This window comes from Rattus norvegicus, chromosome 19 (assembly GCF_021556685.1).
Source record: "Rattus norvegicus strain SHRSP/BbbUtx chromosome 19, alternate assembly SHRSP_T2T, whole genome shotgun sequence".
Classification (NCBI taxonomy): domain Eukaryota; kingdom Metazoa; phylum Chordata; class Mammalia; order Rodentia; family Muridae; genus Rattus; species Rattus norvegicus.
This window is the reverse complement of record NC_141552.1, coordinates 48,664,626-48,688,206: the sequence shown is the minus strand read 5'-3', so window position 1 is coordinate 48,688,206 and position 23,581 is coordinate 48,664,626. Positions and strand designations below refer to the sequence as shown.

Genomic DNA, 23,581 nt, shown 5'->3' with positions numbered 1-23,581 from the left:
ACTGGATGAGGGCCCTTGGTGTATCGACAAGGCTTACTCTTTTTTTTTTTTTGGTTCTTTTTTTTTCGGAGCTGGGGACCGAACCCCGGGCCTTGCGCTTCCTAGGTAAGCGCTCTACCACTGAGCTAAATCCCCAGCCCGACAAGGCTTACTCTTAACAGGTGGTCTTACTATAAGATACCTGACTAAAACCAATGAAGGCTCACCCAGGTGCAAGCTGAACAGGGCAGCAGTGGATAGGGCTGAAGACAGGCCTGGGATGGAAAGAACACATTACGGACTATAGACTATTGCAGGTTCAGTAACTTGCCTAAGAGTGATGACTAACTTCTGATTTGAGGGGTTTAATGGACTCACATCAGATGAAGCATGAGCTCTGCTAGAGTGTCTTTTTGTCTTCATCAGAACCTCCCTTCTACCTGACCCCTCTCCACCAAGACAGATGTACTATGAAGTTTTAAGGTAATCTGAATACCCATGCTGACAATGAAGGTGAACACAGATAGCTGACTGTTCCGTAAAAGGGACTGTCACACATGCACACAGCTAAGGAACAAGAATTTCTGCCTGAGCTTGCTCTCAGCCCCTCTTACCTTTATCAATGCTCTTTATCTCTCAAAGGTTGAGCCAAGCTTCTCTCTACTTCCCTGTGCCTGACCAGGAACAACCTTCCTTAAGCAGATCTCAAGGGCACATCCTCCCATCAGCATCTCTTGGCAACACTGGCTGTGCAGGGCACTCCTCAGGTATGTCACGGAAGCGGGGATGCACAGCCAGCACTTCCCACACCCACACACTGTGGACACAACTTGAAGTAGGCTGCATTCCACAGCCCATCACCTGCCAGGATCATCTATCTCCTGTCTGTTGCGGAAGAAAGCTGTGCAGAGGCCCCAAGGGACCTGAGCAAATAGGAGTCCCAAAAGATGGAGTCTTCAGAATGCCTGTTAATCCGTTATGATTTATTAGCTGTACAGCAGTAGATCCTCCTCCCCAGCTTTCAACCCCATTACATATTTTATTACAGGTCTCATGTTGGCATCCTAAAATAATGAAAAATATCACACAGTACAGCTAAGTACAAAAATGCATCAACCTAGATTCTGATAGCTAACTGATGGCTCTCTTAAAAGCAATACACAGAAGAAAAAAAGTGTTTGAAATCAGTCAGACTGAGGCTCTTTAAAAAAGACATATCAACATGTGACAATTCATGTGCAAGAATCACTTTTTAAGTTGTTTTGCTTCACCATCATTATTATTAATTTTTTTCCAGATTTGAAGTTTAAATTACTGACTCAGTGAAATGTTTTGGCCCAGCTTCCCAGGGTCGCTGTGCCCACTCATAATCAACTCTTCTGGCTTTAACAGAGATTTAAAAATGTAACATTCAGCTACAAACAGAGTAAAGAAAATGTTGATGAAGAAATCATAAATGAAAATTATTTGTTCAAGGTTCAAATGCTGGCTCCATGAGCTGGAAATCAGGACTTTTGGGTGTCCATGACTAGCAGGCAACAGGCCCAGTGCCCTTCTGCTACATGATTGTGATCCGATTCAACATTTACATACCACGAAGTCTGTGTCTGTGGCACTTTAATTTGCAAATAATTAAAATGCTGGGTTTTCTTACACTGCACTTCTTTTCAACCTCTTAATTAATGGAAAAGATTAAAATGTAAAAAAGGTTATTTACAGGCTTGACCATACCAGAAACTTTGCCAAGAAAGAGGCAAAGCTTTCAGGACAGAAACTGATCGTAGCATGCCATCCTACTGGTGTGCAACTGACTCTGAGCAAAGGGAGTCAGGAAAAGCAAAAGCAAAACCAGGTTAAAAGTCTAAGTCTTTCCCAAGTCTGCATTTACAATTAAAAACTCTCTTGGGAAGACCATAGAACTCTGGGAAACCCGTGGGCATTCTGGAGTGGTTTACTAAATCAAGAGAGAGGGCTCAATGTCTCTGTTTCCATCTAAGAAAACTAGTTAGGCATCAACACTGTCCTCAGCACTTCACAGTAAACCCTCAGAGACTTAGAACATTCCATGATTTGCTAACATCAAACAAGTTCTAGTTAAATCACATTTTTCTAACATCATCCTTGAAGTTTTCGTTCTCAGTGTGTTTGGTAAAATGGTGTCAAATTATGCCGTTCCCAAAGCCAAAGAAAGAAAGAGAGAAAAGTTAAGATTTGGGCCGTTTAAACACAGCCCAACAGTCCTGGTGGCGAGCAAAGCCCCGTCATCACCGGTCCATCATGCTGAGAATCATCTCAGGCGTGAGGTCTCCGTTGGGGGCGTCTGCGGGTGCTGCCTGAGCCTCCTCCTCTTCCCCCTCCGCAGGCTCGGCATCTGGCTCTTTTTTGACTTCAACTATAATGTTCTCAATTGCACCTGTATTCTGGTCTTCAACCTGGATGATGGCTGTTGCTGGCAAAGAAGAGCAGGAACAAAACAAACGGCACATTAAAGCCCCCAGAGAGGATAGGCACGGCTTCAGATGCTGACAATGAGGGGGAAGCAGCAACATAGGAAGCCTTAGCAGTGATGTCTAAGCCAATAGAAAAGAAAACAACCTCTGTGACTGTTAAGTGGTCATCCCAACAAGGCTACAATTGTCAAGGTATCAAAAACTGATATCAGTCACCTTCACAGGCTTCCAAATTGCACTTTAAAAATTTTTAGTTTTCCTTTATGTTTTATATTTAGGATTTATAGTAATTCAAGGGAAAAAAAATACAACCCTACACCACACATGACAAGTACTTCACAGAGTATATGATGGAGCCTGGCATTTCTGATCCTGTAGGTGTAGAATGAATGCCATTCTGTGATAGACATTTAAACATGGGGCTCAGGGAGCAGAGTCCTAGATTACGTCCTGAATTTAAAGAGAAGAAAAAGCTGTTCTGAAGAGACCTACTACCATCTGAGCACTGTGCTAGAAAGGGAGCACCTCTGGAACAATCCTTTCACCTCAATTGTTTCTGCCTCCCTTCTTCCTATGTAGCCCAGGCCAGCCCCAGCGTCCCAAGCGTTGGGATTATGGCTGGGAGCTGCTCCCAGCTTTATGGGCCTGAATTCCCCTAGCAGGACAGTCTCAGTGTGTTCATTACTTCTCTCCTTCACTTCACTCCTTCATTCCTTGAAAGCTCTTTTCTACTTATAACTGTGTCACAGTAGTACTGTGATCTTGGTTGTTTTACAATCTCTCCCAAAGTAACAGCACATGCCTTTTGCAGGACATTAGTGCCCTTCTCTTCTAGACTTTTTCACCTGCAACCTCTAACAGGCTTTTAGACTGCCTCAGACATTTCCCAGTTTAAAAAAAAAAAAAGGCTTTCTGAGCATCTGTGCTGAGACCTTCCCTTGTTCATCTTCACGAGAACACAGTCTGCTTCCTCACGAGACACCTACTGAGCCAAGGCAGGTAACTTACGCTGGTTCTGTTTGGGTTGGTTGGTTCTTCCAGGAGGTCGCCCTCTTCTCTTCTTGGCAGGTGGTGGGGCTGGGGCCACAGGCTGCGGCTGCGGCTGTGGCTGAGGCTGCGGCTGCGGCTCTGGCTCAGGTTCAATTTCTACAGCAGGCTCCTCCTCCTCCTCATTGTCATCGAGATCCGGCTCAGCATTTTCTTCTCAAGAAATCAAAGCACAGGTCAAGCAGAGTGGTGAAAGAAAAAGAAAGCAGACAGTTAAATATTCAGAAAACACTGTTTTATATTCCCTAAGAAAAGTCCTGGGCTGGGCATGTAGGTGCACACCTTTGATCCCAGCAGTTGGGGGGCGGGGGCAGAGGCAGGCAGATCAATAATGTGTTCAAGGCTAGCCCCGTCTCTACACATTGAGTTATAGGAGTGTTATGGGTAAGAAAAGAGACCCTGTACCAAAAAAGAAAATACCTTCTTCCACAGTTCATGTGAGCTGCTTAGAATAAGAAAGAATACGGAGTACTGTTCTACATCAGTATATGAGTACACTGAGTATAAGAATAAGAATCCCAAGTGGTGGTAGTGGTGCACACCTTTAATTCTAGCATTCAAGAGGCAGAGACAGGCAGATCTCTGAGTTCAAGGACTATACAGAGAAACTTGTTTCAAAAAACAAAACTAACACAAAAGCTTAGTTTCAAACCATACAGATTTTTAATTTTATCTATGAATACACTTGCTGTCTTCAGACACACCAGAAGAGGGCATCAGATCTCATTACTTATGGTTTGTGAGCCCCCATGTGGTTGCTGGGAATTGAACTCAGGACCTCCAGAAGAGCAGCCGGTGCTCTTAACTGTTGAGCCACCTCTCCAGCCCCAGCATATCTTTTGTCAGTTATGTAACAAACTACAACACAGCCCTTAAGCAAATAATAACAATTACTTCTCTTATTATACAAAGGCAAAGTGGGGCTGAGCTTAAGTTGAGGTATGGAGAGGGAGATACTCATTTCTGACTGAACATGAACATGAACAGAGGCAGAATATGAGGATGTGCACACACCCACCTGTATGAGAAGGAAATACAGAAACTGCTGATGCACTGTGAGTCCTGTTTACTAGGGAAAGAGGCAAAGTTCTGGGACTGTTTTCTTTTTCTGATCCTCTTGCCTCCAACTCCTAAATTTATAGGCAGATGCCATAAACCCTACTTAATGCAATACTGGGGAGTGAACTCAGAGCTCTGTGCTTGTTCGGTAAGTACTACTGAGTTATATCCCCAGTCTTTAAAGTACTGAATGTAAAGGGGGTGAATCAAAAGAATACCACCAAGGAATCAGATATTAAAGTTTTGAAGTCTCAGATCTTTTATTTGGTGTACTGACTTGACAAACCTACCCTCCACTTCCTTGGGGAGTGTCTATAGCACCTGCAACCCAACAGTGCTTTAAGGATTAAGAAAAGAGACAACTGCATATGGTAGTGTACATATATACAGTTCAGTTCATGACAGGCAAGAGAGCTGAGAGTTTGAAGCCACCCTGGGTTATACTCGATATATATATACAAACTTTATACTGTTCGTTATAATATAAAAAGTCCCTTTTATTAGGTTTCATTATTCCAGTTAAGAGGAGTTATCCAGAGCTGGGGAGACAGCTTAGCTAATAAAGTGCTTGTAATGAAAGCTTGAGGACTTGGGAGTTTGATTATTGCCACCCACATTTTCTTTTCTTTTCTTTTTTAAAGATTTATTTATTTCATGTATGTGAATACACCGAGCAGACACACCAGAAGGGGGCACTGGATCCCATCACAGATGGTTGTGAGCCACCACGTGGTTGCTGGATTTGAACTCAGGACCTACTGGAAGAGCAGTCGGTGCTCTTAACCGCTGAGCCACCTCTCCAGCCCTCTTTTAAAAAAAAAAAAAAAAAGATTTATTTGTGTATGTGAGTACACTGTAGCTGTCTTCAGACACACCAGAACAAAGCATCAGATCCCATTATAGATGGTTGTGAGCCACCATGTGGTTGCTGGGAATTGACCTCTGGAAGAGCAGCTGGTGCTCTTAACCCCTGAGCCATCTCTCCAGCCCCTTTCTTTTTTAAAAAGGCCTTGGAGCTGAAAGGATTGCCCAGTGGTTACGGGCACTTCCTGCTCTTGAGTTCAGTTCCTAGCCCTCACAATAAATAGATGGCTCACCAGTAACTCTGACTCCAGGGGATTTAACGATTCGGGTCTCCACTGGAGTCTGAATTCATGCCACATACCTATTTCCCCACATACACATAATATTAAAAGGTTAAATACTAATAAAAAGAGACTAGAGTGGTGCCAAATAATCCTAGCACTTGGGAGGTATCCCAGAAGTATCCCTGGGGCACTCACCACCTCTGGCCCACACGTGCTCACTCTCCCTCTCCCTCTGCCACCCACCCCACCCCCCAAGAGCATTGTCCTTATTTACAGGAAAGGTGAGAAGCTCAAACTGCTGGAGGTGGGATTGAGTCTCTGACATCAGTCTGGGTTGTTTTGTTGTCAACACTTATAGGCAGCCAGAGAGTACTAATTATCCCCTGTGGCACAAAGGGTTCACTGCCTGCTTTCCTTCAAGCTGCTCAGATTATAGCAGACACTCACACTTTCTCTGGAAAGAAAGTTAAAGTTGGAGCTGTGGGTAAATGCCTCATCTTCAAGATAAAATGCTTCATATCCCAAGTTACGAGACACTGAGTGAAAGGAACACACTGTAGGTGGCAGTGTGTCAGAAACAAGATGCTTCCTTGTGAAATTCACTCAATCCTCCACTCCCCTATGCCTAGAAAATTAAACAAATCCCTCCAGAGATGGGGGAAAATGCAGAGAAAGGTTAACAAGGCCTAAAAGGCTTCAAAGGCTTTTGGCTTTGAGATTTTGAAAAAATTCTGTGGTCAATCTGTGCAGGTGGCTAACAGACAGAAATTGTAGGGTAAATAAGGCTATATGGCCTTTGTTAGCAATAGGACGGAGTCCAGACTGACTGCAGTGTTCTAGGGGAAGAAAAGAGACAATACCTGTACGACCTATGAGTGAGACCAGTGGTGAAGTCAAAAGAAAGAACTGTGCAGATCTACTAGAGGCTGTCGGCAGTTTCTTCAGAGACGGAACATGAGCATAATGAGCAGCACGATCCCAGGGAAAGAGAAGACACTGAAGAGTCTATAGCAGCAGGGAGCTGGGCAACCTCACACTGTCAGCACTGCTAACTTCTGGGGGTCATGTGACATTTCATGATGCCTGGGCTAGCCTTGAACTTGCTGTGTGGTGAGGCTTGGCATGGAACCTCTGCTTTGATCTTCCTGCATAAAGGGAGAGGGGCCTCCTTGTCTCTTCTACCTTACACAGATTTACTGGAAACTGGGCCTCTGGTGTGTCACCAGATCAACAATGGCCAGCTTACCACTGTCAGAGGAGTCTTCTTTTTTAGACCGCATCTTTCTTTTTCTTCCTCGTTTGCTCTTCTTTGTCTCTCCTCCATTTTCCCCTTCTACACCGTCTGGACCAGCACAGTTATCTGCGTGTCTCGCCATTGTGTTCTGACAAAAGGAACAGACCTTGTCTCACACTACTAAAAACAGGAAAGATGGCTAGTATCTGTAGTAGTCAGAGATGGGGAAGAGACTGAGAGAGGAGAGGACTGAAAAGCACCAGTAAGAAGGCTGGGCCCTGTGTGCATGGGGAGGTGTGTGAGAGAGTGGGGGGTGGGCTGAGCTCCGTGCCTGTAGCCACACAGAAACTCAGAGTTACAGATAGGATAGAATACAGATTTCAATTCACCTAAGGAAATGCCTTGTTAGCATCAGCTTACTCAAAGATGCTGCAGTCCCTATCGCTAGAAGGCTTTCCCCATGGACAGAAGAGCCCGAGACAGAAATAAATAACTTTTCAAATGGCCAAGTATCTATACATTTATTACTTCAGTGGCAAAAACTGCATTCTGTAACAACAGCTCAAGCACGTGATATTAAGAACCAACCACACATAAAAGGCACCCAGCCCTTACCCGGCGTGTGAATGTTTTCCCACACTTAGAACAGACAAAGGCAGCGGGGACAAAGTTGGGATCATGATAGCGCTTGAAATGCATGTCAAGGAGCTGTTTCTGGCGGAAGGTCTTGTCGCAGTGGCTGCAGGCATAAGGCTTCTCCCCCGTGTGAGTGCGCTTGTGCATGATCATGTGCCTCTCCTGAAACAGAACTGCTTGTCAGAAAGGCCTCAGAGAGTCACAGGGCTGTTACCCTAGCTGTTATGCACACACACCCTATGACTTTCAACTTCAAGAGTTAACACTGCCATGATGGTAACAGTATATTCACAGGGAAGCAAAAGTGCATTCCTAAAACCCCAGTACAGAGAAAGCCCCACTCCTGTGTTGGGCAGCTCTTCTAACTCCAGGTTAAGAATCATTTGGGGCCAGATTCTTCTCTCAAGTCTTAGACTTAATAACCTTGGAATTTTTTGGTTGCTTTTTTTTTTTTTCCGGAGCTGGGGACCGAACCCAGGGCCTTGCGCATGCTAGGCAAGTGCTCTACCACTGAGCTAAATTCCCAACCCCTTTTGGTTGCTTTTTATCCTAGGCATAGTCTCATGTAGTCAAGGCTGGACTCAATCCCTATACAGTTAAGAATGACTGATTTTCTTCTGCCTTTCCCAAGTGCAGAGATTAGAGGTGTATGCCATCACCTCAGGCAAAAAGTACTTATATAAAAATTTTATAATATTGGGGATATTACCAGGCAACTACTCTTCAACTGAGTCACACTTGCCCCTCTTCAAGAAAGAATCTGATAATGTGTCTTAAGATATCAATTGTGACAGATTCAATTCATAAAGAGTGGCGTTTCTGTTTTTGATAGTATTCTTTATACTTGTCTGAAAAAATATTTTTAATCTTAGAAATAGCTACCAGGTTGGATGTGGTGGCACACACTTTTAATCCCAGCACTCAGGAAGTAATAGCCAGGTGGATCTCTAAATTTGAGGTCACCCTACTCTACAAAGAAATTACACACAGAAACCGTATCTCAATTTAAATAAAGCACCACACTAGTCATGTGATACTTGACATAGAGCATCAGTGGTTTTCTAGCTAACATAGCACCTACCTGTCTACAAGCATAATCACACTGGTCGCACTTGAAGCGCTTCTCATTTTTGTGTGATTTTTGATGCTGGATAAGAGCATATCTCTCATGAAACACAGCATCACAGTAGCGACATTTTTTGCCCTGCTCAATATAGGAATGCTGCTTTCTCAAGTGGACACCTGCAAACAAAACATGAAGTCAAGTTGAACTTGGAAAGACATAAGTTAAATATTTTGACAAGTTAGTAATATATTTACTTCTTAAGAACATGAGATCAGAAGTAAAACCTTTGGTTAGTAAGCAATGTGAGAGCCTGAGTCAGTCTCTAGTGCTGTGACACCCCTCACCCTTCTCCATCTCCATCCAACAGTAACAACAGGTGGAGAGACAACAGGTCAAAGACGGAAGCTTAAGGACTGCACTGGACACAGAAGCACAAGGAAGTGCTGAGGTGCTGAGAGATCCGGGAAGGGAGAGCAAAGGAGGTCATGGACTAGATGTGAGGTAAGATGAAGAGTGAAGTGGGTGCTGGAGATGACACCCAGTAACAACAGGTCATTCTAGAACTAGAGTTTCACAGACCCTGAATCTGAAACAATGACAAAATAGGAATGGAACAGAAAAGGACAGTCTGGTACTAAAACAGGAGTTGAACCAGGGAGCTGATGAGGTCACTAGAACAGAAGGCCAAGAGTAAGAACTAGTATGGTCAGGCTTATTTTGCTATTGAGTCAGGTTCTCTATGACTCCAACAGCTTACAATGTAGACCAGGCTGGCCTAGAACTCAGAGATACCTGCCTAAACATTTCCTGAATGCTGGGATTAAAAGCCTTCACCACCACACTCAGCCTGGGTTAGGCTTTAAATCTAAGAGTTAAGGCCACTGAGAAAAGGGAACAGCTTTAAAAAGGGGGGAAAGAGGAGGAAGTACTAAAGAGAGAAATCCAACAGTACTTTAATCATACAGGCCAGGGAAAGAAAGTGCTCTACAGAGTGCAGTGTACTGTTTGTTGGGGTAAGGTACTGTTAGGGGGAAGCACACAGAATGAGTAGAATGTTTTAGCAAGGCCCTTTACTGGAGTGCCAGGATAGTGTAAACGAAAGGGATGCTAAAGACAGAGAAGGAAAGACTACGGACATAACTGTTCATTATGGTTGGCCGGAAGGGGGTGACTAAGGTTAGGGATGTAATTCCATGAGAAATAGCTTACCCATCACACAACAGGACCCAGATTTACCTTCCAGCAGCATGGGATGGGTGTGGATGGATATGTGTATGGTGGGATATAGTTGAAAAAACTCAGTTCTTTATTTTTAAAAATTTTTGGGATACTAAAGACTGAACTGTATTTAGAAAAACTCAGTTCTTTATTTTTAAAAATTTTTTGTGGTACTAAAGATTGAACGCAGGCCCTACACATGCCAGGTAAGCACTTGACCACTGAGCTTTGTCACCAGCCTTTTCTTTAAAAACAAAACAAAACAAAACAAAAAAACAACCAAAAAAACCCTTTGAGACAGGGTCTCCCTATAAGCACAGGCAGGTCCTGAAATTGTTATCCTCTTGCCTCCAGCTTCTTAAGCAGCTAAGAGGACCCGTCTATACCACAAGGCCTCATTCAATATCTCTGGTGAATTCTCAGGAGGGAAATGAGTACACCAACTTGCAAAGAAAGATCCAGGAGTACGAGTGGTAAAGGTAAACAAACTAATAAAGAAAATACTCAAGGAAAGAGAAAAGAGGGGCTGACAAGGCACAGATAAAGAAAGCCACACCAACTCCTACAGGCAGATAGGAAAGGTGAAGGCAAGTGTAGATACAAGGAGATTATGTTGGTTTTATAACAGGAGATTTCACCCTTCTGCCTTTCTATCCTAAGAAGAAAGAGGAAGGTTAGTAGTTAAAAGAAAGGGAAAGTGTTGTCCAACTCCACTGAGTCACGGCACCTCCTACAGGGCAGAGCCAAAGGATCTGTACCATCAATGAATTAATATACTAAGGAGGAACCATGAGAACAGCCCTGAAAGAGCAACTCATAGGACTGCTCAGGAGGGAAAACCATATCAGGATTATCAACATATGATATGCAAAGTCAGTGTCTCTTCCCTAAGAGAAACCAAAACCCAAAAGGACAGAGGACCAATTCTGTGGACCAGGTTCAATCCCCAGTATGGGAGGCAGGGAAAAAGAGATAGCATATACTTCATACACTCATCTTTGGGTTCACAGAGATTGGAGTAGGACATCACATGTCCTGCTCTATTACTTTTCACGTTACTCCTGAGATGGCCTGGGTTCAATTCCCAGTACTATTTTTTTTTTCCTTTTCTTTTTTTCGGAGCTGGGGACCGAACCCAGGGCCTTGCAGTTCCTAGGCAAGCGCTCTACCACTGAGCTAAATCCCCAACCCCCAATTCCCAGTACTATTAACAAAACACAATAACCCCTAAACATCAAAACAAGGTGACAACAAAAAACACAAACAAAACAACCTGAGGGAACTCAGGCTTCTGCCCAGCTTTGCCACTCACAATTTCTGCTGAACATCTGGTACATCCTTCTGAGCAGTAGGCTCACCACTGTACTAAAACTAGAGTAAGATATACCTCGCTTACTTCATACTGTAAAGATCAAACGTAAACAGAAAAATCTAAACCACAAAAATGTAACTGAATGTAAAAAATATTTCTAAGAGTATAACTTAGTGGCACACTGCTTGACTGCTAGCATATGTGAGGCCCTGGCTTTGGTAGTCAATACTTAAAAGTTCAAATATGTTCAGGAAGCAGGAAGATTTTGGGCTGATAGTACAGACTGAGTAGTATTTATATTTTTTCATTTAGTAAAGCAGGAGCCTACTAATTTAGCTAAGGCTAGTCCTAAACCCCCAAGAATCAAAGGATTCTCCTGATTAAGACTTCTGAAAAACTGGGACCACAGGTGCATGTCACTAAGTAATCTCTTTATCTTCTGTCTGAGACAACCTCACATAACCCAGGTTGGTCTTGAACTTGATTCTTCTGCTTCAACTTTCCAAATGCTGGCACTTACTATTCCTGACTTCTGTATTTCTTTAGTAAGAAAGATGAATAGAGAACTCTAGATGATCCTATGTGCAAGCATGTGTTACATTAAAATTTATATAGATGAATTCTTCCTCTATGTAGTTCTGGCTTAACAATGTACAGGAATGGTTACCACCAAACCAATAAAATATTCCAATTACTCGAATATACAAATCCTCTTGAAAAAGCTGAAGGAAACTGACCATATTTGAAACATGTTACTTCCCTATTTAGAGAATGGAAGCTACTATTACAGGTATATTGTTTCCTATCACAGTCCCCATTACCGTATGTATAATCTACATTCTGGATATATTTAACTTGTAGTTTCACTCCAGTAAAGAGAAAGAAGACATGAGAGGGGGAGCTAAGCAATGGATTTCACTAAGTGGTAAGCCACTCACTAACATACACAAAAGTCTGAGTTTAAGGTCAAGTTTTTAATCTTCATATTTTCATGAATTCTTTGTCTCTAATAAATCTACTTACCCAAATCACTTTTTCGGGCTATGACAGTGTCACAGTGGGGACAATGAAATTTGGCCACATTTTCTGTGTGCTTCTGTAAAATGTGCATCTTCATGGTACCACTCTGGGTAAACCGAGCATGACAAATATAACATTCATAAGGTTTTTCACCTTAAAAGGAAATACAGAATGAACAAGTTAAATGAATAAATACTACAGCTTCATAGGTGAATAGCGGAGTGGCAGACATATATTAGGCTTGAGAAGTTAAAGCTTGGTGTAATGAATTGTCCAACTCACGCCTATCTTCAGAATTAGCAAACAAATCCTACACCTTTGCTCTGTTCAGCTTTCTACCCTCTTCTGTCATAGGACAGTACTTCTCAGGGCAAAGCTTACCTGGCTGGAGTGGAGGTGGGGCAGGGCGGGGTGGGGGTGGGGATAGCTAGAACTAAATCATTCTTTCTCTTTTATGTTTTGAAGCAGGGTCTTATCTTGCTGCCGAGGATGGTCTGGCACCAGAGATCCCCTTACCTCAGCCCCGAGTGTGAAGATTATAGGCTTATGCTATGACACTTAGCACAAGCCTTTCTTTTTACAAAATGATAGTACTTAGAAACCAGAGTATGTTAGATAATCTATCCAGACTTCTTATTTTGTTTTTTGAAACTTGAAAGGAGTCACTATGCAGCCCTGGCTAGTCTGGAATTTGCCATGTAGACTAAGCTGGCCTCACACTCAACAGATCTGCTTGCCTTTGCTGGGATTAGAAGTGTGTACCACCACATCCAGCTTCTACCCAGACTTTTAAAGATAAACATGAGATTTTAATCTCATTTGATGTCTCCCTTAAAAGAACCATTTTCACATTATAAGACTCATAAAAAATTGCCCTCGGGTGTATTTTCAGAACCATCAACTCAGAGGATATGCCAGAGCTTTTCTCAATAGTCTTCCATTCAGGTAAGCCCTGGGTGCACATGGCAGTTGACAGGATTCACTGAAAAGTAGCTCATTAGTACCAGGAGGGGAGAAGTCCTACCTGAATGGGTTCTCATATGCCTTTTCAGCTTGTATGTGTCCCTGCTGGCATAACTGCACAAACTGCACTGGAACGGGCGCTCTCCAGTATGAGAGCGAATGTGTCGTTTTAATTTGCTGACCTGAAACATGAAAGCAACCGAACGAACCTCTTATACTTCTGTTAACATGGACTATAATATGAACTCTATGGCTTAGGTACAAAATCTAAATTTGGGGGCACTAAAATTAGAAGTCCCTTCATTGTAGCCTATGCTTCCTCTCAGCAGTATTACAGTCTAAGGAGATGGGGGTAAACAGACAGGACAGAGATCAGGCAAAACTGTCACACTAATAATTGGGTTGGGCGATAAGGTACACAATGATGGTATACTAACCTTTATTATTTTTGTGTGTGTGGTGGTCCTGAAGATTGAACCCAGGGACTTGTATTAGGCAAGAGCTCTCTACCACTGAGCCACGGCTCCAGCCCTTCTATTCTCTTTGAAACTTTTCACAATACTTTAGTAGATAACCCATACCTATTTTATACATATTAATTTCCTACAAAATTCAACTCCAAGCTCATGTTTCAATTTCCTACTTCCCTCTCATTTCTACTTCCTAGACAGGCTGAGATTTAGGAGTCTCTGATTTCTCTTCCTTGCTACTTGCCACACTTTCCCTGCAGCATCACTCAATCCCTGCTCCTTTTGCCTTATTCAGGGTATGCCATATACAGGCTAAGAGTGCCCTTCCACTCACCAGTAGTAGTACCTCACTCACCCCCATACCTGCCTGATTTACCAGTCTCACAATATTCAATATAACACATCCCTCTGTATACTTTCAAATTTTTCTTTAACTTTTCATTCACATTTAGTCTGTTGATAAAAATTTGGAATCAACTTGTAACCTTCATTTATTTATGCCCTTTGGAACAAATTTGTGACTTTTTCTGCCTAAAGATGTAACAGAGGACCTGGCATGGTGGCACATGCCTTTAATCCCAGCACTCAGGAGGTGGAGGCAGGAGGATCTCTGAGTTGAGAACAGTCTAGTCTACAGAGCGAGTTCTGGTACAACTGAGGATACTCCAAGAAACCCTGTCTCAAAACATAACCAAAACCAAAACAAACAAACAAACAACAAAAATCACAATAATGACTTTTATTGTTATTTCAGACATTTCACCACTATCAGATTTAGAACCGCCCCAAGGTTTCTAGTTCCTACTATTCTTAGACTAGGTTGTCTATCTTCAATTGAAAGGTTTAAAACTATTATTACTACTATTTATCTCTTTAACCGTTCTGAGGACTCAAGATAGTGCCCAGTACTCTACCGCTGAGCTACAACCACATCCAGTGTTCCAAATTAAGTATTTTTGAAAAGCCACACCAGCAAGTGGCAAATCTGATACTGATCTCATGTGGTGGGTCTGAGTGAGAACAGTGACTGCGTGAAATTACATCTCTGTGCACAAATTTATGCTTACACTTCAGTCCCTTTGCCAAGATTATCGGTATATTTATGCAAGTATTCTAAAATCTAAAACAAGGTGGGGCTAGAGTGATAGCTCAGAACAGTGGTTAAGACTGTCAAGTGTTCTTCCAAGGACTCATGACAGGGCCATAGCAACTCACAACCAATCCCCTGCAGCTTCATCTACAAGGAGTCCAACTTCTCCTGGCTCCAGCACCCCTGTGCACCCAAACTACTCCACATAATTAAAAGAATAAAATCTTAACTCACCGGCCCCCCACCCAACAAATAACCACAAAAAACAAAACTTGGAAGAAATCTTGAAGCATCTTTGTCGTTAAGCATTACTGGTAAGAGATACACAACTTTTACACTAGTACGAGATGTTTGGAAATTGGAGACACAGTTTAGTGGTTGAGTTCATGCCTAAGGAACTGGGTTCAAACACTGGTTCATGCACACAACTGTTCATTTCTATACACTTTTGTTGTTGCTGAGGCAGGGTTTCTTTGTGCAGCCTTGGCTATCCTGGAACATATACTGTTGACCTGGCTGGGCTCAAAAATCATAGAGATCCGTCTGTCTCTGCCTCTTCCAAGTGCTGGGATTAAAGGTGTGCACCACCACTGCTTGGCCCATACTTCTTTTATGTTTGGTCTCTATTCACTGAATTCATCCTATTCTAATGTCTTTTACTGCTGGATATTCTCTAAAATAAATAAAAAATAAAAATCTTTAAGGAATGACATTTTAAAGCCTGGCAAAATGACTGAGTAAATCATTTGCTGATGACAGAGTTTCAACCTCAAGGTCCACAGGGTGAAAGAAAAACTGCTAGAGTCAAGGAGTAGCAGAAAGCATCCCTTCCCCCAACCCAAATAGAACAATAGGAAAAAACCAAAAAAACAAAAACCAAACAGCTGGGTGTGGAGGAACAGGCCTCTAATCCTAACACTCAGGAGGCAGGGGCAGGCAGAATTCTGTGAGCTCCAGGCTAGCCTGGTATACATAAGTAGTTAGACTTTGTCTCAATTAAAAAAAGTCTACTTATAAAATACTTATTCTTCCATTAGTTGTAATTTTTAATACAACGAAACAGTAGCATTAAGACCCTAGACGGTGATGATGATGATGATGAGGGTGAGAGACAAGGTTTCTATAGCTTAGGCTGGCTTAGAGCTTGCAGCACTCTACCTGCGTCAACCTCCCGACTGCTGAGGTTTTAGGCACGATGGATCACTTCAGTGACTCACAGTTAATTAAGAGGGATTTGCTTTGGCTTATCCCTAGTCTTGTTGGAACTTTATATATACTGAGAACTGAATTTTTTTGTCCCTCTTCCAGCTTCCTATAAAGTAATATACACAACTGCTGAATTCGTCTTGTTTTGGAGATATTTAACCACTTATTTTTCAGTATAATATCTGATTTGGCTGCTTACTAACGTCGTATAACTCCCCTCTCCCTTTAGTAGTATTCTTATCCGATTCTGGCAACAGGGTAGATTCAAATAATAAAGCCAATCATCATTCCTACACCCCTTCTCCCCCTAAGTGATGGGAATCAAACTCAGAGCCTCGTGAATGCTGCTTTTTGGCAAGCACTGATCTACAGCTCCAACCCCAGACCTTCATTATTATAGTTAAGAGAGGTTCTTAACTATATTCCAGATCGTTTCAAACTCAGTATCTGGTCCAAGGTAATTTCAAACTCACAATTCTCAGACTGTCCAATGCTAGGATTAAAGGAATACACATCAAACCTCCCATTTGTAAATGCCTTGGGTACAGTTATATCTTCAAAATATATGGAGTTGGTATTTTTATTTATTTTTTTGAGGGAGGGTCTCTTTTTATAAGTCTGGCTGTCCTGGTACTCACTGTGAAGGCCAGGCTACCCTTGAACTCAGAGACCCATCTGCTTCTGGTTCCTAAGTGCTGGGATTAAAGGCATGCACTAGCATGTTTAGTCTTGGAATAGGTGTCCCCCTAAAACAAACAAAAAAAGCCTACTGCCATGGTCTAAGAAAGCTCTCAATGATAAAGAACTAGACACTCACTTCTACACTGGCATAATCACACATGGAACACTTAAATGGTTTCTCATGAGTGTGTTTATAACGACGATGCCGCACCAACTCTCCACTGGTCACAAAAGCCATGTCGCAGTCGGGGCACTTGTGAGGACGAGTACCTAAAGGAAGGAGGGAATAGCAGGAATTAATGGCACATTACATGACAGGGTTCAATTCAATGTATGGCTCAAAGCTACTGCATAAGCTGAAAATAGCTCTACTAGTTACAGGGAGCCCTGGACAAATTTTCATCACTAGTCCCTAAGAATGCATGCTAAACTTTAGTTTCTGCTAATTACTTGACTCTATGGCCTTTGAATAGAAAAATCCTTCTTATTCCTTTTTGTAAATATACTGGTTACTAAGAACCCAACCATTAAAAGAAATTCCAGTGTATTTTAGTCCTTACTAAATACAACAACAAACCCAGGCAGTGGTGGTGCATGCCTTTAATCCTGAACTTGGGAGGCAGAGGCAAGGTCAGGGGGTGGTCTGAGTTCCAGGCCAGCCTGGTCTACATACTAAGTTCCAGGCCAGCCAGGGCTACATTGAAACTCTGTCTCTCTAAACACCTCCCCCGACCAAAACAGATTATAATTAAAAAAATCATAATGTCAAGAATGAGAATAGACACCTACAGAAATTATTCTTTGTTCTTTCTTTTTTTCTCTTTCTTTTAAAGGTAAGGTCTCAATATATAAACATAGAACCCAGAACTGTCCTTAAACTCTTATTCCTAGTGCCCAGCCTCCCAAGTGTTTAGGTTTACAGACATAAAACACCATGAACAACTCTACAAAAGTAACTAAAAACGATGAAGTATAAACAGGGAAGTGCTGATGGAAAAATTATAGTAACTAAGAAATGGAAAGGAATGCTTATTCACTAATTAAATTTGTTTCCTCAGTACCACTGAGTTAGGAGAGAATGGAGGAATTCTTTCTATGAAGCGTATATACAATCTGGTGGCACAGAAAAAATAAAACAATTATCAAGGGAAGGAAAGCAGCATTAATCTCAGGAACAAGGTAATTAAAATAGTAACTTTTGGTTTTTACCTAGCATTATTTTGTGGTTGGGGGGAAGAGTTCTGCCTCTGGGAGAAAAAGCATGACAACTGTCCAACTGTACACTGCTGTGGGACAGGGTCCCTTCCCATCAGGCTGCACTACATGACCACTACGTTTCTCTGTTCAAGGTCATGGTCACCAAATTGGTTTTCATTTACTATAGCTTTACAGGAAGAGTGCCCACTAGGCGCTGGCACTGTGGTGCATGCCTTTCATCCCAGAACCATAGGAAGACACACATAGGTCTCTTTGAGTTCAGAGCCAACCTAGCTTCGTAGTAAGTTTTAGGATTGCCAGGGCTATGTAGAAAGACGTTGTCTTAGCAAACCAAATAATCCAAAGAGTGCCCCTAGAATGTAATATAAGCACATCTGAAAGTGAAAAGCTCACTCTTCATCAGGAAGCAGCACTGGAGTGTTTATGTATTTGACTTTTGTAGGCTCAGTTAACTAGATGAATAAGTGTTTACCAAACCAATTCTGGATAACCACAGAATGAACTTTTCAAAGCTTAAGTACAGTCTAAGACAAAGTACTCACGTCAATGTACATACACACTGACAAATCCTATCAAAGGGTAATACAGTGTCTTTAAAGTACTAGATGCATTTGTGTGTGTGTGCGCGCTATAAAAGTGACTAGATGGCTAAGAATATCCTACTATACAGCACACTACTTATAAAGTAATAGACAATCCACTAACTGATCTTTTGACATGTAAAGCAAGACAACTAATTTAATATGACAACTAGTATATCAAATCAAAACCAACAATCACCATTTTAAATGAAGACAGAACATAAAAATAGAGGAAAGCCTACTCTGAAAGAAGTAGAGAATATGGGAAGAAACTAGTCTCCATAAAAAATTGGGTCAGAGGACTTACAACCAAATACCTACGCAAAAAGATAAAAGCCTGCAGAGAGAGTTATCTTAGGGTTTCTACTGCTATGATTAAAACAAAACAAAACAAAAAATCCCACTATGACCAAATCAACTTGAAGAAGAGAGGGTTCATTTCATCTTGACTCTCACTCCGGTCACCCTCCACTGTTGAAGAAGTCAGGGCGGGAACTATGCTTACCGGAGTGCTACCTCTAGTTTGCTCAGTCTGATTTCTTATAAACCCTATGACCTAGGTGTGGTACTACCTACAATGGGCTGAACACTGCCTTATGAATAATTCATTAAGAAAGGGATCTACATGGTAGATAACTCTACAGCTTCTGTCAAGTTCACACAAATATTCAAACTTGCCAGCAAAAAATCTAAGAGAAGTCGACAATGCAGTCACATCACTGGAATCTGGCCATATGCAACATGAATACTGAAGATATTAAAGAATATTTTATATTTGAACAAATAAATGAACTTTGAGAATGGTACGTATACGTTTGTACCCTTAAGCTGTAAACAACCTACCTTCTTTGAGACGAAACAACAAGAAACGAAAAGAAAGCCATAGTTCTATTGTAGGTAGGATTTTTACTTCTATTTCTAGTGTTCTTTCTCACTGACTGCCTTGGGCTTTTGGGTCTCGTTTCTTGTCACTGTTAAATCCTCAGCAATGTAATGCTAAAATCTTTTATGAATTATGTCAAGAAAAAACGGCAGATTTCAAGAAGGAACAAAAATAATACTCTTCAACTTCCTATTGAAGTAATCTTGGATTAAAAACCATGTTTTAACCTTTGTTATGCTGTAGCCCACATTAATATCTAGCACCTGTGTGTGTGTTAAGATGATTCCTCAGGAGGGTTACTGTTCTGAATGCTCTGCCACAGAGATGGCACTTGTGTGGTCTCTCATCAGTGTGGCTTTTCATGTGACGATCCAAATTTGAACGCCGTGGACACGTGTAACTGCAAAGCTCACACTGGAATGTTTTCTTTACACCTATATGCAAAACAAAACACGGACTTGTTACAGTGCTTCAGTATTTAGATTAGTCCTAAACTATAATTATATTCTCTTAATTTTTTATAATCAAAGTCAATCTAAGAAGAAATTAATTCACAGTTTTACTTCTCTTGAGGACTTAAAAACACAAATAAAACCCTTCTTTTGGATTTAAGCCATGGCACCCACTAGATGTTTAAAAAAAAAAAAAAAGCACTTGCACACAAGCTGTTGTTATATCCTTTTCCCCAAATGGGTTTACGAGTTCATTACATGGGTTAATGAGTTCATAAATTCATTTTACCTTTTTTTTTAATTTTTGTTGGCTTCGGAGGCTTCATATTACCAACCACTTTCTCTGCATTAACCTCAGACAGCAGACCTTCCTGCTGTTCTTCCTCAAAATCATACACAGACACATCCACGTCTTTGCCCTCCTCTGTGTAACGAAGTTTACTCTTTTTGGTTTTCTTTGTTTTTTTGGCTGGTGGCTGATAGTCTGGGTCTTTTTGCCAGCTAGGGTCTTCCTGAGGAGGAAGCTCCCCCTGCTCTAGTGTCTCCACTTCTCCATTGGCCCCCACTTTTACCACCTGAAATCCTTCAGGTAAAGGTAAGGTGTGACATATCATCGGTTCACTTTCTGCAAGGCCCTCTTTAGACACTTCATTCTCATAAGCCCCCTGAAGTTCTTCTACTGACGTAGTAGCAACAGGTACAGTCACAGGAACAGGTACTTGGACAAGCTGAAGTTCTCCTATATTAATGGGCTGTTCCTCCATGTTTACAACCTGCAGGGTTATGATTTGGGTATCGTCCACTGCAGCTTCTGCTTCAGGAGCCACTGTCCCCTCCATTACTTCAGTCTTCATTTGGAGAAGGGTAGGGTCCAGCTGTTCCATCATTACCATCTGTACGCTACTGTTGACATCCTGGACCACCTCACCCCCGTCTGTCTGGTTCTGGGGTAGGTGGCAAGCATCTTCTTCCTGGCCCCCTTCCCGGCGTCTCTGGTAAGTCTTTCTTTCCTTTCCTTTAATGAAAGTTTCAGACTCTTCCACAATGGCTTCAACCGCCTCACCTTCCATTTCCCCTTCCTTTATTAAGGGAGAACACAAATTGTTATTCATGATATGGTTTGCCCAAATAAAAGCATACACATTTTAAACTAAAAACTTTTGGGTGGCAGGTGGTAGTGGTACACACCTTTAATCCCAGCACTTAGGAGGTGAAGGCACGCAGATCTCTGAGTTCAAGGCCATCCTGGCCTACACAGTAAAACCCTGTCTCTAAAAATCAAAATACCTACCTCCCCACCCCAAACCACCTCCTTAGTGAATGAATTAGGTATCCATAAATGGTTATTCGACAGACAGTTTCCTCTTGGATGGAAGAAAAAAAAATTCACCTACATTATAAATCTTGTCAATCAAAACCAAAAACTCCAAAACTGATCAAAACTGACAAGACTCTGGATTATACTTATAATTAACAGAAAACTGGTGAGAGTGGGTGTTAAAATACACTGCAGAAGTAAAGTTTAGTCTAAGAGAAACACTACAATGCTAATTTTGGTTTTTTATGCAAATAAACTGCCAAAATAAAAAACATGGAAAAGTTGAAGCAACAACCTACAGGCTCAAGTTTTCAAACTGAAGAACTTAGCTTCCAGAGATAGTTGGCAAAATCTAAGGCTATTTTTTAGTTGTTATTATCCTTATTAGGATAGGATGTTATTAATGGCATCAGGTCAATCATACAAGGCACAGGTCAATCTTCTACCAAACAAACTACCAGAGCTAGGTACTGCCGGACATGACTAGAAAAGTAGCACTTGCACAACTGAGGCTGGAAGATGAGGTTTGAGACTAGTTTGGCCATACAATGATACCCAATCATAAACAACAAAAAAAGAGACACTAGACATTAGAAACTTTTATTCTGGATATTTAATTATATTAAAAATTACCAGTAAAGCTAGTTTAAAACTTACTTATTTGGAGTGCCTTAAAGAATTAAAATTTTCAGTCAGAAGAATAACGTTTAAGATAGCCTCTGTACGACATGCAGACAATAGTTAGCACTCTACATACTTACTTTCTCTTACCACAACACGTTAGATTTAATGATTCCTCAATGTACACACATTTCAAAATGTTAAACACAAATATATTTACTTTTTCCTTCCAATTAAAAATTAGTTTAAAAAAATACATTATAGGGAGTAGGGCTTGGTGATACACAGTTTTAATCCCAGAACTGTTGAGGCAGAGGCAAGGAAATCATTGAGTTTAAGGCTAGACTAGAACAGCTAGATCTATAATGAGACCTTGTCTTAAAACCAAAAAAGTACACTCTATTTATCATGCACTAGAAGAGACTTTCCTTGCTTTTAAATGGCTTTGGGTGTCAAATCTAGGCCTCACTGAACTACACTCCTAGTCCCATGCCTTGCTGTTTTTCCTAAATTCTCCCCTTAAAAAATCATACTTTGTCATACCATTTTTCAGAAAGCTTTATTGTGTGGGGCTAGGGAAGATGGCTCAGTTGGTGAAGTACTTTCTGAGAAGGCATGAAGCCATGAGTTTTCATCTCCAGCACCCGCCTGGAAAGTTGGGCATGGTGGTATGTGCCTGTAATCACACTGCTGGGGAGGTCTGCCTGTCTCGCTACCACGCCTATCAACAGTTTCTGTCTCTTAAATCTTGGTAGTACCTAGAGTAAAATAATAGGTCAGCAAGATGACTCAGAGATGATGGTACTTGCTACTAATCCTAATGACCCAAGTCTGATGCCCAGGACTTATGTAATAGAGAGAATCAACTCCTACAAATTTTCTTCTGACTTTCACATGTACTGTGGCATGCCCATGTGCACACACACACCAACTAAATAACTAAGACTTAATTAAAATAAAAAACAAAGCAAACAAACAAACTTCAAGAGTAAATAGGGAGCTGCTGGAAAGATGGCTCCCCCCCCCCCCAACCACCTCCTTAGTGAACAAATTAGGTATCCATCAATGGTTATTCAACAGATAGTTTCCTCTTGGATGGAAGAAAAAAAAATTAACCTACATTATAAATCTTGTCAATCAAAACCAAAAACTCCAAAACTGATCAAAACTGATCAAGACTCTGGATTATACTTAAAATTAACAGAAAACTGGTGAGAGTGGAGTATTATTGTTCTTTCGGAAAACTAGGTTCAGATGGAGCTCACAACTGGCTCTAACTAATGTTCCAGGGGATGAAACTCCTAACCTCTTGAGGCACCAAGCATGTGATTGGAATACATACATACCCACAGGAAAAACACCCATACACATAAATCTAAAAATAAAAAAACCTAGCAGATAGTAAAGTCTGAAAGCATCTAATTTAAAGCAATACTATATAACAAAAACCACACACACACACACACACACACACACACACACACACACACACACACACACACAGAGAGTTATCCCTAAACAACAACAATTTAAAGTGTTTTATGTGGGGTTGGGGATTTGGCTCAGTGGTAGAGCGCTTGCCTAGCAAGCACAAAAGGCCCTGGGTTCAGTCCCCAGCTCCGAAAGAAAAAAAAAAAAAAAAAAAACCTTAAATTAAAGTGTTTTATGTTCTTGGCCCAGTCTCAAATGAAGCTCTTGCTACTTTACTAGAGACACAGTTCATCAATCCCCTGTGCAGGCACTGTATCTGAGCCAGCAAAATCTACAGAGAAATAAATAGCCATGGCCTGATTCGGGATGAGAGTTCAAGGTAAAATAAAGGTAGGCTTGGAGAAAAGTAGCATGACCATGTCAAAAGCAAATGCATATAAAATTACTATTGGAATGTTATGAAACCCTGCATCAAAATAAGAAAAGAAGACTGAGAATACAGCTCACACTCAAGGCACCTGTCCAGTACTAATGAGGCCCTACATTCAACCCAGTACT

At 41.4% G+C, this 23,581-nt stretch overlaps 1 protein-coding gene across 4 annotated transcripts in view; it reads right to left on the bottom strand.

Annotated features, from left to right (window-relative positions):
• Positions 1-941: 941 nt before the first annotated feature.
• Ctcf (CCCTC-binding factor) overlaps positions 942-23,581 on the bottom strand; it is a 49,326-nt gene continuing 26,686 nt past the window's right edge. Inside the window, exons 3-12 of one of the 4 annotated variants that reach the window (XM_087595270.1) lie at positions 19,943-20,732; positions 19,465-19,635; positions 16,656-16,789; positions 13,134-13,254; positions 12,113-12,262; positions 8,575-8,735; positions 7,473-7,655; positions 6,870-7,005; positions 3,438-3,632; positions 942-2,428 (exon numbers count right to left, since the gene is read on the bottom strand). In XM_087595270.1, coding sequence (XP_087451396.1) covers positions 2,244-2,428; positions 3,438-3,632; positions 6,870-7,005; positions 7,473-7,655; positions 8,575-8,735; positions 12,113-12,262; positions 13,134-13,254; positions 16,656-16,789; positions 19,465-19,635; positions 19,943-20,723 — 2,217 coding nt within the window. In that variant the 5' untranslated portion in view covers positions 20,724-20,732 and the 3' untranslated portion in view covers positions 942-2,243. 4 annotated transcript variants of the gene reach the window in all.